The sequence below is a fragment of the Varanus komodoensis genome, unplaced genomic scaffold (genome assembly GCF_004798865.1).
Source record: "Varanus komodoensis strain SLA01 unplaced genomic scaffold, ASM479886v1 scaffold12, whole genome shotgun sequence".
Classification (NCBI taxonomy): Eukaryota; Metazoa; Chordata; class Lepidosauria; order Squamata; family Varanidae; genus Varanus; species Varanus komodoensis.
The window spans coordinates 24,104,637-24,118,018 of record NW_025335349.1 but is presented as its reverse complement, the minus strand read 5'-3'; the positions used below and the strand labels follow the sequence as shown (position 1 = coordinate 24,118,018).

Genomic DNA, 13,382 nt, shown 5'->3' with positions numbered 1-13,382 from the left:
CTGATAGCAGCACTCTTGGTGCAAAGTCATGACCATGCCCATTATCTTGGCAAAGCACCTGCCAAAGGAGAGGACTGTCTCTTTTAAGAAGGGGGCTTCCATAACCATTTGAAGTGGGCAGTCCACAGGACAAAGTGCAGCACCACCTTCCTCCCTTCACACCCAGAAGCAGGAGATTCATATTCTGTATATTAAGTTGGACTGGATTTGGTGATAGAGGATGTCCAGTGATAATGACATACAGCACCCTTTCCAACCTCAACTTGCAGATGTGTTGGATTAAGACTCTCATTGTCCCCAGCTAGGAAACCCATCTCAGTAGGGGAGGGCTGGAGCAGAACTTCAGTGCCCTTCCTGGCTTTTGTCCCAGCCCACAACTAATACCAACAAAATACATCCTGCGAATAAAGGTATATAATTTGCATCCCATGGCTTGATTTGCCTAATTTTCACGGGCCATGGTATTTGTCTTTTTTGGAGTGGAATCTGAGATAGCCTGGTTGTTGCAGAATGTTGAAGGATTTGTTTGTTTGTTTTTAGAGTGCAGCAAAGTGGTCTGAGCTGTATGCAACACAGCTGATTGCAGAGAAGTAGCTTTAGTATTGCGCAACTGGGACTTTAGGGGTTGAAGATGGGCAGGGTGATGAGCAGGCACTCAGGCAGTGATCCTTCGGGTGAGAACAGGTGTGTAAGTATTCAAGACAGATCCCATGTTCATCTGTGAAATGTCAGAGGGCAGTGTGCTGGCATGCAAACAGTTCTAATCTTCTACAAACACTCCTCCGACCCTTGAGAAAAGTCCCTCTGTCTTTCTGAATATTTCTTTTTCTTTGCTATAAGTAACAGCCTTTCCCATTCAACTAAATCCTTTGGGGAAGGAAGGGGATTCCAGAACCATAACCTAGTGTGATGGGTGTAGTGGCCACCTTTCAAGCAGTTGATATATTATGTTTCTGTACTTACCATAGGTGTGTGCAGACATCACAGTCAACTGGGACTACATTCTCCCTGCAGCTAGCCACGCTCATTCCCATTTCCTGCGCTCATAACAGAGTACTAGACTGTGTGAGCTGAGCTTGGAATGGTGATGGTGATAATCTTGCTTAGCAGCAGCACCACCTTTGGATCCTTCCCGTTTTATCTGTTGACACACACAAATGAGTGTGCATGTGCAGAATTCTATATTTTCGCATGTGCTTAGGCACATTTGACCCTCTAACTGAGTATAGAGCTGCCTTGTACAGACAGTGGCTCCTGATTAGTCACCAAAAAGGGAAATGCGTTCCCAAAAAAAGAGGACAGTGATTTGCATAACATGTGCATGTGCTAATTTATAGGTACAAACATGGAAAAAGTATTATAATTGAAACAAAAATCTAGTACATCTCACTGCAGCATGGGATACGGTGAGCTAGTTACCTTGCATGTCTACCTCTTGGGTCTGCTGCCCAGGTGTGAAGTGCTGTGGGTGGGTGACAGTTCTTTTTTAAAAAAATCTTTAAATTATAATTGGGCAATGTACTCCTTCAAATAGAGGCATGCTATCTGCAAAAGAGGATCACCAGTCACCTGGTGATAATTGGTCCATTTAGCCTAGTAGAATCTACTCGGACTGGCAGTGGCACTCCAGTTCTCAGGGTGAGAAGACGTCCTCCTTAGAATCTTTCCACTTCTGGACCATCTGATGCAAAGCAGGTGTTGTGCAATCAAGCAACTGTCAGAGGATACAGCAGATCCCTCTGCACAGAAATGCATATGAAGCATGCACAGAAAATCTGTGCAGCATCCTTGTAGGCAGGGAAACTCACAAACGCCCACAGTCCCCCTTCCTGTATCCAGCTGCATCTAGGACTGGGTTTGCCTGTGAGGCGGTTTCTGCTCCCACCTCCATGCCTTTTAACCTTTCAGCAAATGTGTTGAGGCCCCTAAAATAGCAGCCACCGGAGTCAGACAGGAAACACACTGGGGGTGGAGGCTGGAGTGCAGACAGGCAGGAAATGGGCGGGCGTACTGCTCCCCTGTCCCAGAGAGAGGAAGCAAGAGACTATGAACATATGCACATTTCCAGTGTCCAAATGACGGATGGACAAAATCACATTCGGCCATAATTGCTCCTGGAAATAAAACATACTGAACAGGCAATCTCCTGGTTGATGTACCCGACCTCTCTCGTATGATGCTCTTGTTCCAGGGTTGACACACCTACGCACATGTGCACACACACAAAGCAATGCACGCATAGACATACCCTCACTCCTTTAGTCAACGGTACACTACAGGTTCAGTCAGAGTCTCTTCAGGCACAGATTGGAATCTTTGCAGAATATCTTGGATTCATTCCCCATGCTGTTTCCCTACTTGCATCAAAGGCAGCAGGATGGAGAGGCAACTCCAGCAGATGTGCAGGGAGCTGTGAGGCCCTGAGTGAAACCCTCCTTACCCTGCCGTCAAAAGATAAAGCCACGCCAAGGGTTTTATTTACAGGCGGCTGGGGATGCGGCAATCTCCTTGCAACACGCATTGGGTGGGCTGCAGTTGGCTTTTCTCTGAAGTTATCTTGTTCTCTCTTCTCTAAGTCCCATCCAGCTTGTTTGCATCACTTCCAAAGCACAGGGCCTCCAGCCTGAATAGCATCATCTAAATGAGCTGAGCTTGATGGGTCTTCTACGCAGTGAGGTTGCTGTTGATGTCTTCTGTCTAGCCTGAAGTCTCTGTAAGGCTGCATCACTGGGCAATCATTTGAAAGTGACTTGGAAGAGACTCCCGCCTGTCTTCAAGAGTGCACACACACTTTTTGTACCCTCCCCAGCTCCATAAACTTAGTCAAACTGGTTTTGCAGGTTTGGGGAACAATATAAAAACCTACAAAACCTGTTTCCTACAGGTGAAATCAGGATGAGTATATCCAAGCAGTGCTCCTTCTTTCACAACATCATCATTTTCTGGGGCAAAATGTCCTCTATCTCTAGACTTACCAAGCTGTATAGGATTCTTTCTGCAGTCCTTAAAACTATTTCAAAGGCAGAGCTTTTCCTGGATTACCTCCATCTCTTCTGCACTTTCTTTCCTGCTGTGTTCTCACCACTCTTTTACTACATTACATTTCTATTTTGTGCCTTCCAATTTTGTATTGTCTTCCTTCAACATTATTCTGAGCTTTTACTGATGAGGAAATTTCTGGAGGATTGTTGATGAGGATTTCTGGAGAGTGAAGGGAGCAACTTCTTTGCTATTTCTGTGTGTTAGCCTCAGTGCAGCCCCAGTAGTTTGTTAACTGTACACATGCAATGGGCAGGTTTGCTCAATGGATGTCTTGAGTGTCTTAATTAATAGGGAGGCCTAGTATTTCCTATCCTGTTTCACAGAGCAATCCCATGCAGGTTTACTCAGAAGTAAATAAACTGTGCTGTCACATAAACATGCTTATAACCCCAGGTTAGACTACTGCAATGTGGTAAGAATAACATCAGGTAGTACAAAATGTGGGGTCCAGTTATATGAAATAAATCTTACCAATCCTTACACAACTGCAATCTGTTACCATTTTGTTTCTGGGTACTGTTCAAAGTGCTGGGACTTGCCTTTAAGTATTTAAACAGCTTCTGATCCAGTTGCCTAAAGGACTGCTTCCTTCCTCTTTGTAAAATGTCATATATAGAGAGAAGTACTATTTTTTCATTGACATTGTTGTTGTTACAGTACACAAGCTCACTCAAACACTTACAAACCAAACCACCACCCAAGGTTTGGCATCCTCATCAACACTCGTGTTTATATAAACAATTTATATCTGGCTTTCCTAGGCAAAATGCCTATGCAAGAGATGACTTATGGTACTGTAAGATAAAGCAATACAGCCAAACAAGATAAAAGTTTAATCAAACAATACAAGCACCAGAAACAGAGGAACAAAAAATAAGCATAAATACAAACAGAGGAAATACAACTGATTCATGTGAGCCCAAGCCGTAGAGTTCTCAGTGATTGCTTAGGACCGGGGTGGTGATGATGTCACTTGGCTTCCTGCAGCCAATCAGGGGAAATGGCAGAATGGGCAGGTGAGGCCAAAGATAGCAAGGGAAAAGCAGGAATGGTAAAATGGCAGCAGGGAGCAAGCAGCAGCCAGGGAAACAAAGGGCATGAAAACAATGTGTACAGTTGCTACTGCAAGTGTATGTGGTACCTGAAGAAATATTGGCCATGGAGGCTATTCAGCAGAAGCCCATGCTTAGGACTTTAAGAGGTTCAACCCAGTATTTCAGGATGCCCACTTTAGCATTTAAGGAGGCAAGGATTAAGGAGATGGAAATAGCCCCCCCCCCCCCCCCCAGCTACCTCACTGTAGGTCTCTGGTGTGTGAGCAACTCCATTAAGCTGGACACTGCTTTTACTCTGTTGTTATGTTTTTAATTGTTTCAGACAGTGTTTTAAAGTATTTGCTTCCTGTTTGTTTCATCAGTGATTGTAACCCTCCTTGGGTGCTATGTTTGGTTGAAAGGAAAGGTACGAATTAGTTCAATAAATAGTTTTTTTTACAAGGACTGTACATGATGTACCGATCTTCTACAAAAGAATGTACGATATCTTTGAATAATAAAGTATCACTGATTTTGGACCTTTCTTTTGCAGGTGGGTGCGCGAGTTTCTCAATGATGAAAACAAGGGCTTGGATGTGCTGGTGGATTATCTCTCCTTTGCACAATGTGCAGTGATGTAAGTGTTGCATTTCCTTCCTGTTGCATTGGATCTCCCCGCCTCTTCATCCCATTTCACACATGAGGAGAACTGAGGAGCCTGGGACGGCACTGGCGCTGTGGAAAAGAGGCCATAGCCAAGGCCATAGGGAGCTCTAATAATGTGACATGGAATCGAGCTGACAGTAACTTTTCAGGAGTTTATTTCCCAGGGCTTGGTTTCACACGAGGGGCCATGAGCTTATGTAGATTCTCAGGTACACAGAAGAATCTAGAGGCTGCTTGAAACGTTTTCCATCCCGGGGCCTTTGCTCACTTCTAAGGGCCCTTTAGCTGGCAACTGAACAGCATCCCTTTTTCAGCTCTTTTGATAGTTATCAGCTCACCTGTTCGGGGCATCTCTGTGGGTGTTGGGAATGAAAACTGCTTGCCCAAGCTTGGATATATCAGTGGATTTTCAAGTAAGATTGGAACAATTGCTATCCTCCAGTTACAAGTTTTAGCTGGTTATTCATCTGGCTTGTCATCAACTAATCGATTAGACAAAAATTAATCTGCATTAAAATCCTGATTTTATTGCACTTTTACCATACTTTTAAACTGAAGTTCTCTGGGTGGTATGCAATACTGGAAAACTCCCCTCTTGGCCTCTCCACCATAACTTCTGAAGGTGGTAGTGGAGGATCCTAAGAAAGGCCTCCATGGAAATTCTGAGAAGTTGGGAGAAGCTTGCTTGGCATGAGGCAGTTTATGGGTACACTGGCCGCATGTCATTTAGGGCTTTAAAAGTTAGAATGAGCACTTTGGACTGAGTTTTTAAATGGACCAGAACCCAGTGTAGTTCCTTTAAAACTGTTCAGAATTGCAAAGAGCAACATGGAACTAAACAGTCTGCTGGAAAGTCTTCTAACAAGGAACCCAGCTACCAACCCTCCATCACTCCCTGGCGACTACATCAGGCTTCAGTGCAGAGACTTCAGCTGTTCCTTCCAGGATACATCCCAGCAATCAAGCCAGTGTGTGTGAATGCACCGTAATGCAGGCACCCTACTCTGGCAAACACCCCTGGCTGCAAGCCAGAATGCACAGGAGATTGTGTCTAATATAAAACTAGCCTGTGGGACAGTGCAATGTCCTGCCCGTTATGTGTGGGTGTGCATCTGATGCAGGGCTGACTTGGCCATTTGTGTTGGTGCAGGCCAGCACCTGTACCATCTTCTTCCTGATTTGCTTTGTGCTCAGGTCCTGCTTATGCAGAGGAGTTTCGGGTGCTCCCTCACCCCTGGCCCTGGTGCCTTGTTGTGTGCCATGCTGCTGGCTTGTGGCCTGTCCAATTCCCCCTGTGAATCCAGAGCTTAAGCCCTCTCTGTGCAGCTTTTGCTCTGTGTGTATGGTGTGTGTCCCCTGTCTGCCCTCCAGGTTTGATTTTGAGGGTCTGGAAAGTGGCGAGGATGGAGCACTAGAGAAGCTGAAATCCTGGAGCAGGTCCATAGAGGATCTGCAGCACCCCAGCACCCTGTCTGCTCCCTACGCCAACAGTCTTGCTCGCTCTGCACGCCAGTCTGCTCTCCGGTATGTACTTTTGCCCTGCTGTGCCCTCAGGTGTGTGCCCTTTGCCATGCTGTTGGTCATAACCATAAAACCTTCCTGCTTTCTGCCCTCCAGGGGATGCCATGTGCTGACTTCTTCTCCCCACTCCCATCCTTCCCCCTTGATGTTCCTCTGGCGGTAGCTGGCCATGTCACTTCGCTGTGCCAGGCCTTGTCTTTTGCCATGCTCTGTCTGCCTGTCTTTGCTGGGTCTCCTGCTCTCTCTCTTTCTCTGTCCTTGTCACTTGGGTAAGTATTTTTACACTGGGTGCTACGTGATGAACTCAGTACACTCCCAGGCTTGAGAAAGGCTCATGTGCAAGCAGGTGAGAGACCCTCCAGGCCATATTGAGGCTGGTGGCCTTGAGGCAAGCAGGGAGGCAAGATGGAGAGCTCAGCCTGTGCTTGAATGACAAATGGCTTGGGTTGAAGGGTCAGACCAAAACCACCACCTTTTAGAAGCCTATTGCCAAGTAGAAGCCAGTTCCACTCTGCATCACCCAATATGACCAGGTACCTGCAGCCTCACATTCTGGCCACTTGCAGCGCAGTGGGTCCCCCTGCTTGAATTCTCGATTCAAGTACCAGCACCTGAGGGCTGTACTAGATGATGGATTAAATGTCTGACATCCAGCAGGGCCTACCTTTTCTTGAAATTTTGCTGTAGGCACACAGAGGCTCAGTCTGGGTCAGGACAACCTCACCTAGGTATGGGTTTTAACCCCTCCCACTCTGATTCAAATCAGGACAGCCTCACAGAGGTAGGAGAGGTTAAATCTCCCCCAGCGATTGCCTCTCTCCTAAATTACCCCAAGCTCCACACTGCAGCTAAACAAAAGAGGGGAAACTCCATTGCTACCAATGGAGGGGGGTAATTAAAGGGGGAGCTGTTGGGAGGATGTGGAACTTCCCCAGCTTGTATGCAGTGGTCCCAGCTCAAATCAGCGCCCTGTGCACATATAGTAGAGGGGGTTTTTTTAAGTACACAATTACCATCAAGTTTAGTCCCTACAGTTCAGGGGTTTGAATTCTGGAAATGGACAGATGGATTCAAATTCCAACTTAACCATGTACCCACTGGTTGACTGTGGAAAAGCTTTCCTAGCCTCTATTTGCCAGCTGCGAAATGGAAAGATAAGTAGCTTTATATTTTAGGGCTGTTGCAAGGCTAAATGCTTTACTCTGCTTTAACTTTATAGAGATGCCTGGTGATTCTTGAAAATGGTAAATAGTACTCATGCCATTGAGGAGACTGCATTGCTCAGTAGGCCTGGAGGAACAGCTCTTCACTTGAGGCGGCTAGTGGGAATGTAGGGCTGGCGACAAATGATTCCACCCTACTAGTGTCAAGGAAGTTTGAAAGAGGGATTGCTGGTAGTGTTACATTCACTAACTCTGCTATTAACTATGGGCAAACAAGTTTTGCAGACTTTTGTAGTGTTTTCAAAGGCCTGCAAAATCTGATTACTAGAAATGAGAAAGCAAATACATCAAAATAATGCCTCTTTCATGCAGCTTTCTTAACTTTTTGACTGAGAGATAGACTTAGGCAAAGGAAGGTGGGGCCTCAGGTAAAAAAGGGGAGGGGATATGTAGGTGGCATAGCACCAGCCCATATCCCCAGATGGGATGAAGTCCATTTCTTCCTTTTTCTTAGTTTCTCTTCTGACTTACCTGCTCAAACAGGGAGTACTTGAGGTCAAGAGGTCTTAGCACAGGTGGCTGTGTATGCACAGTGCATGATGACATCTCTGTTTTAGATTAATTTAAGAGCAGTGAAGGATCCAATGTCTCCCCTGTTTGTCCCATTATCCTGGAGGGATAGAGTTTATATTTCATAAGCCTGCAGTCTTGATCAAAGGCTCAACTTTCCCCAACCCGGTGCCTCCAGAGATTTTGAACTACAACCCCCAAGTTGAACTACAACTCCAGAGATTTTGATCTACAACTAACCCCAACCAGCATGGTTGGAGGGTATCAAGTTGGGGATCATGGGCTGGAAGGCTTGTAGATCACTTGCTTCAACAGGAGTAGAATCAGGTGTCCTGAAAAATGAATTGAACCCTATATCTGTAACTTCTAGGAGCTGAAGACTCTTTTCTACACTTGACCTCTAATTCTCTTTGCCCTTGGGTTCTCTCTGTCTTTCAGACATTGAAGCAGTGTTCCAGATTTTGAGACAAACTATCTATATAATTTGCCACAACAAATCTCTCTTTTGCTTCATATTTTAATAACATTTTATGGCTTTTCTTTTGTTCTTCCTCACTTCAGCAAATGAAAACTGAAATGAGTAGAAATTAATTTTGTTTCTGACAGCTAAAAAACTGATAGTAATTGTGGTTCTTCTACATTACTTTAAAATGGGCAAAACAGAACTTGTACGGTGCCATCACTCTTCCTCAAACACAACATTTTATGGGGGGTCCAGACAATTAGGTCTTTTCTTGGTGACCCTTCTGTTTTTCCCTACCGCTTTTTCCATCTTGCAAAGAAATCTGCTGAGAAGAGAAAGATGGTGTAAGTGCACAGTCCTTTCTGATTGCTAGCACTAGAGTCCTCTGCCTGGAAGCAGCCTTAGATTCAGAATACTCTAGCTTTTTGCTCTTTCTTTTGCCAAAGGGGAACACACATCACGGACAAATCTTACAACTTTTCTTTCCTCCTCCGAGCTGCAGCTAATCTCATTGTTAGCAGGAGTCAAATTTCTTTTTCACAGCTTCACTACTTATTTCTAAATGTTGAGCTCTCTTTTTGCCAGATACACTACCCTTCCCAGCAGGAAAGCCCTGAAGAACTCACGGCTAGTTAGCCAGAAGGATGATGTCCATGTGTGTATCCTGTGCTTGCGGGCCATCATGAACTATCAGGTAATGCTGGCATGACTATTACCCCGCCTGCCTGTACTTAGAATCAGAGAAGCCAGTTGGCCGTAAGTCAGCACCATGCAGTTCAGGAGTGGGAAAGCTGAACTCCGCCCTGGCAGACTCTTGACAGCAAATGTGTATATGTGATCATTAACCTTGATAGCATAGACTGAGGAACAGCAATTTAAACCAGTGCAGAGAGGCAGGCAGGCATATGTGTGTGTATACATCTTTAAGTGAATTTTTGAGGCCCTGAAGGGTAGAAGGAGGGCTGAACACCTGGTCAATTTGAAGATGGAGAGAGGAATGCATTGGTAAATTCCTTTATACCATTGTGGCTGCTGCCATTACAGCTACTGGTGGTCCTCCAACCAGGGACAGTTAATGAATGTGTGGAGGGCAGGACCTCACAAACCCCAAGCGTTCCCTCTCTGTGCTGTTCACTATGACAATGATGCCAGTGCTCCCCACTCCCCAAGATGATCACCCGGAAGCAATGCTTTTTTGTCAGGAAGTCTGGAGACAAAAATGTCAGCTGCTCCTGTAATGCTAGCAGCAGTGGTGAATTTCAAATTCCCATCTCGCTTTTCATTACTCATCAGTAGGATATGGGAAAGAGACATTTTGGCTGGGCATAATCTTAAATGATGCAAAGTAAATGACACTGCTCTCAGTTACATCACAGCATCATGTTTCATCGGCTTGACTCACTAGGCCATAGCCAAGATGTGATTTTATATAGCAGTTCTGGTGCCTGTGAGGAGCATATGGAGATCCACTCCCTTGCTCTTGCCGTACTTCTTCCCTGTGCTCAGACCTGGCCAGGAAGCGAGCTAAGCTGATACCAAGTCCGCGAACGCTCAGGAACGCTAATGGTGTCTTCGTGCAAGGTGCATAAAGCCTGCAAGTCAAGGCAGCAGAGGGTTTGTGGGCGCACACACTTGCTTGGTTGAACTTGTTTCTGCATGCCCATGCAAATCCTTAGGGCGAGGTGGACTCGAGGCAGAGAGAAAGCAGGCCAGAGGCTGAGCAGCCCAGCTGAGGAAGTTCAGTGGACTCCCAGCCCCAAATCAGATGCCACACACATCACTCCATGCTGAATAGTTCCCTTCCAGCCCTCGGCCAGCTCAGGCAGCGCCACTGCAGTCCTCTGGCTTGAGGCTATTTCTGAGCAGGGAAGAAAGTTCCAGTGGTATATGGTGCGTCGGCGGGCTGCCTGTATCTCGCCTGAGAACCTTCAGCAGGCCCCGCCATTGCATTTTAAAGCTTCTCTTATCAACCATGAAGGCTAGAAAAAGCTTGCTCCATTATTTTTGTATCAGAAAATGTACCCTAGGAGAGGCAAAATGGATACATATTCAGATATATGTGAAGAGACATTATATAATATTTAAATTGAAAGCATTCTCATTAGCTGTATTGGCCAAACCTAGCAAAGCCAACAAGTCACGTTATTATTTAAGTTGATGTATTTATGCAGTGCTTATAATAACCTTTATTTTGCTTTTCTTTCGCTACCTCCCTCAGTCCCAATTTTTACATTATTTTCTATACTGTAATGTATTTAATCTCTACCTTATTCTGTGTTGTGAGCGATATTTGTTTAATACTTTATTTGAAAAAAGTAAGGTTTCCTGGTAAGGTGTGGCAGTGATTTTCAACCTTTTTGCAGCTGGGAACTGGAAAAAATAGGAAAACTATTTCAGGGACCGCTGAAGCAAAAATAAAAACATCATATACATAATGTAGTACTTTGTGTATTAGTTTTTAAATATAGTACCAAAAAAAGAAAAGAACATTCTCTAAAATAACCAGAAACTGAGCAGTAAAAATGCTATTAAAAGAATAAAATACTGAAATTAAATTTAATCTAATACAGCTGAAATTTTTAGAGATCAATATGTAATTCAGATAAAGCTACTGTGAAATCTGCTGTTGCTTCTTTTCAAGAATACTTGATCAAAAATTGACAATAGCAAAATACAAAATCAATATAAATGTAATACTATGCTCATAAAAAATACAAATTCAAATACAATATTAACAGCAGAGCAATATAAAATCAAACAAAGTTGCATAATACAATAATATTCATAATGTTAAATAATAAAATACAATGAATCCCACTCACTCAAATCCCCATACATACCAGCACATACTGGCTGAGAAAACCCTCTCAGCACAATCCTGCCTCAGCATTTCCCTTCCCAGTAGAAAACAGAGCAGAGAAAGGAAGAGGCCCGGTCTCTTGCTGAGCTACCTCTCTCGTCCCCAGGCTCCTCGGTCAAGGAAGAGGTGGGAAATCAGCAGTGAGTGCACAGCTAGCCCCCATGTTGGTTCTGGCGAGCAAGATGCTGCTGTTATGCATGTGCATGACAGCAGCTCTTTCATGGACCGGCAGGAAATGCCAGTGGACCAGTGCCAGTCCATGGACCAGCAGTTGAAAACCACTGAGCTATAGTACTGAAGCTACGTGCCAAATCGGAACAGCTGCCTCAGCTGCTAAATCAATTGCCCTAAAGTCTTCAGTGCTGCTTTTTACTCAAACACTGCTATTCATTTATTTCCTTTTCTGCATTTCAGTACGGATTCAATTTGGTCATGTCACATCCTCATGCTGTGAACGAGATTGCCCTCAGTTTGAACAATAAAAATCCCAGGTAAGATGACTGTGTGCTTACGTGTGTCCCATGGAAATGTGGATTACATAACTTTCATAGATAAATTCATGGAGCCCTGACTGGATAGTCCCTAAGATATGGGTACAGTTGGATCAAAACTGTTTGTTCCTGGACTTCTGCTACCTGAGGAATCCTGGAAATTTTAGTTCTGTGATGGAACTAGGAATTCCTGACAAAGGATGCTGAACACTCTTGCAAAACTACAGTTGACAGGATTTTTGTGTGAAGATGCCATAGCTGGAGAGAGAAAGGTGAAAATGACTTGTGTTGCTATTCTGTGTGGCCTGGATATTGCACTTTTTGGCTGAGGTCATGTTTTATTTTTCTCTTTCCTGCTCTCATCAGGACTAAAGCTCTGGTGCTAGAACTGCTAGCTGCTGTCTGCTTGGTGCGTGGTGGCCACGAGATCATTTTGGCTGCCTTTGAGAACTTCAAAGAGGTAATGCCTATATTAAAATAGTATATCTTATTTAATGGGACAAACTCGGGCAAGGAAGAGAAGGTGAAGAAAAGGACTGGGGGTCAATGCATGGAGGCACATGGGATGAGTGGAGGTTGATGTATAAGTGGAGGGAGAAAGATGGGAGGAAAGTTTTGTGATGTGGGTGGATGGAGCAGCAGTTGCCCACTTTCTGGGTAGGTGCACCCAAAGTCAAATCCAAAATATGAGTTCATGTCACCAACACAGTACAGCCATGCAGTTTGGCACAGTATCACCAGTAACTTGTTAAGCCATGGAGTAGGTACCTGCATAGTGCAGAAGAACCAGGCTGCCACTCATGTCTCGCTTCCTGCCACAGTGAGGCTTGCAGATCCACCTCTTCCTGTCTTCATGTGCTGTGACCCCTTCGGTCCTTCACTTGTGATGAAGGCCATCTGTAGCCTCACTTTCTGAGGTTAGAGGTGTGGCTACCAAATAGAGGCCGTTTTGGTGGTGATGCCCAAGTTATGGCATACCGTATCTCAGGCCTATGAGCCCAGGATTTTCATTAACATCTTTTAAGTCCCAGGTAAAGTTTATCCCAGGGTGCTTCCAAATGAGGCTTGCAATCGTCCTGCCTCATTCATGGAATTTTAGGGAGAGGGTGGTCCAGACTTGTCTAGTCCTCCTGTGTTTGCTACTGTTACCTTTTAAAAGAGGAAAGATGGGATAGCTGTGCAGAGTGTCTGGGCTGATAGTACCAGGGGCACTTTTTCTGGAAGCACCCCAGCTCTCTCCGGCTTGTAATACTATCTGATCTGCTCCCTTAAATGAGAAACTGGGATTTGTTTTGATGCCTGATGCCCTGCTGGATATTTATAAAGGTTTTATTGTGATTGGCTATCTTGAGCATTCATGCGAAGGCAAAATAAATGCAAATAGGTGGGCATGAGGGTATGCTGTCACAAAGGAAAGAGTGAGCCTGGGCTTTTTGTGCATGGGTTCAAGGAGAGAGACTTTTTCTTCCTGCACATACTGCGGATAAGAACCCTGCCTCTCCTGGATGTGTGACCAGGCAAAGGAATGGCTATAACAGTCTTTCCCAACATGGTACCCCCCCGCCATGTTTT

General features: G+C 44.9%; 1 protein-coding gene and 1 long non-coding RNA gene across 15 annotated transcripts in view; one reads left to right on the top strand and one right to left on the bottom strand.

The window, feature by feature from the left end:
- Window positions 1–3,928, bottom strand: part of LOC123019201 — a 49,078-nt gene extending 45,150 nt beyond the window's left edge. For 3 of the 6 annotated variants that reach the window (XR_006413883.1, XR_006413878.1, XR_006413882.1), the window contains exon 1: window positions 2,249–3,928. This is a non-coding gene — a long non-coding RNA (uncharacterized LOC123019201). Of the gene's footprint in view, window positions 1–963; window positions 1,142–2,248 lie in introns of all 6 variants that reach the window. The other 3 variants (XR_006413879.1, XR_006413881.1, XR_006413880.1) reach the window with 2 other exon arrangements.
- The window catches only part of FMNL3 (formin like 3), a 110,020-nt gene that overhangs the window by 62,294 nt on the left and 34,344 nt on the right, over window positions 1–13,382 (top strand). For 7 of the 9 annotated variants that reach the window (XR_006413875.1, XR_006413873.1, XR_006413874.1 and 4 more), the window contains exons 5-9: window positions 4,630–4,713; window positions 6,114–6,266; window positions 9,045–9,153; window positions 11,734–11,810; window positions 12,177–12,270. Coding sequence is in view for 3 of the 9 variants with exons in the window: in XM_044421875.1 (XP_044277810.1) it covers window positions 4,630–4,713; window positions 6,114–6,266; window positions 9,045–9,153; window positions 11,734–11,810; window positions 12,177–12,270 (517 nt within the window). In the remaining 6 variants the exon portion in view is untranslated. Of the gene's footprint in view, window positions 1–4,629; window positions 4,714–6,113; window positions 6,267–6,359; window positions 6,533–9,044; window positions 9,154–11,733; window positions 11,811–12,176; window positions 12,271–13,382 lie in introns of those variants that run through there. The other 2 variants (XR_006413877.1, XR_006413876.1) reach the window with 2 other exon arrangements.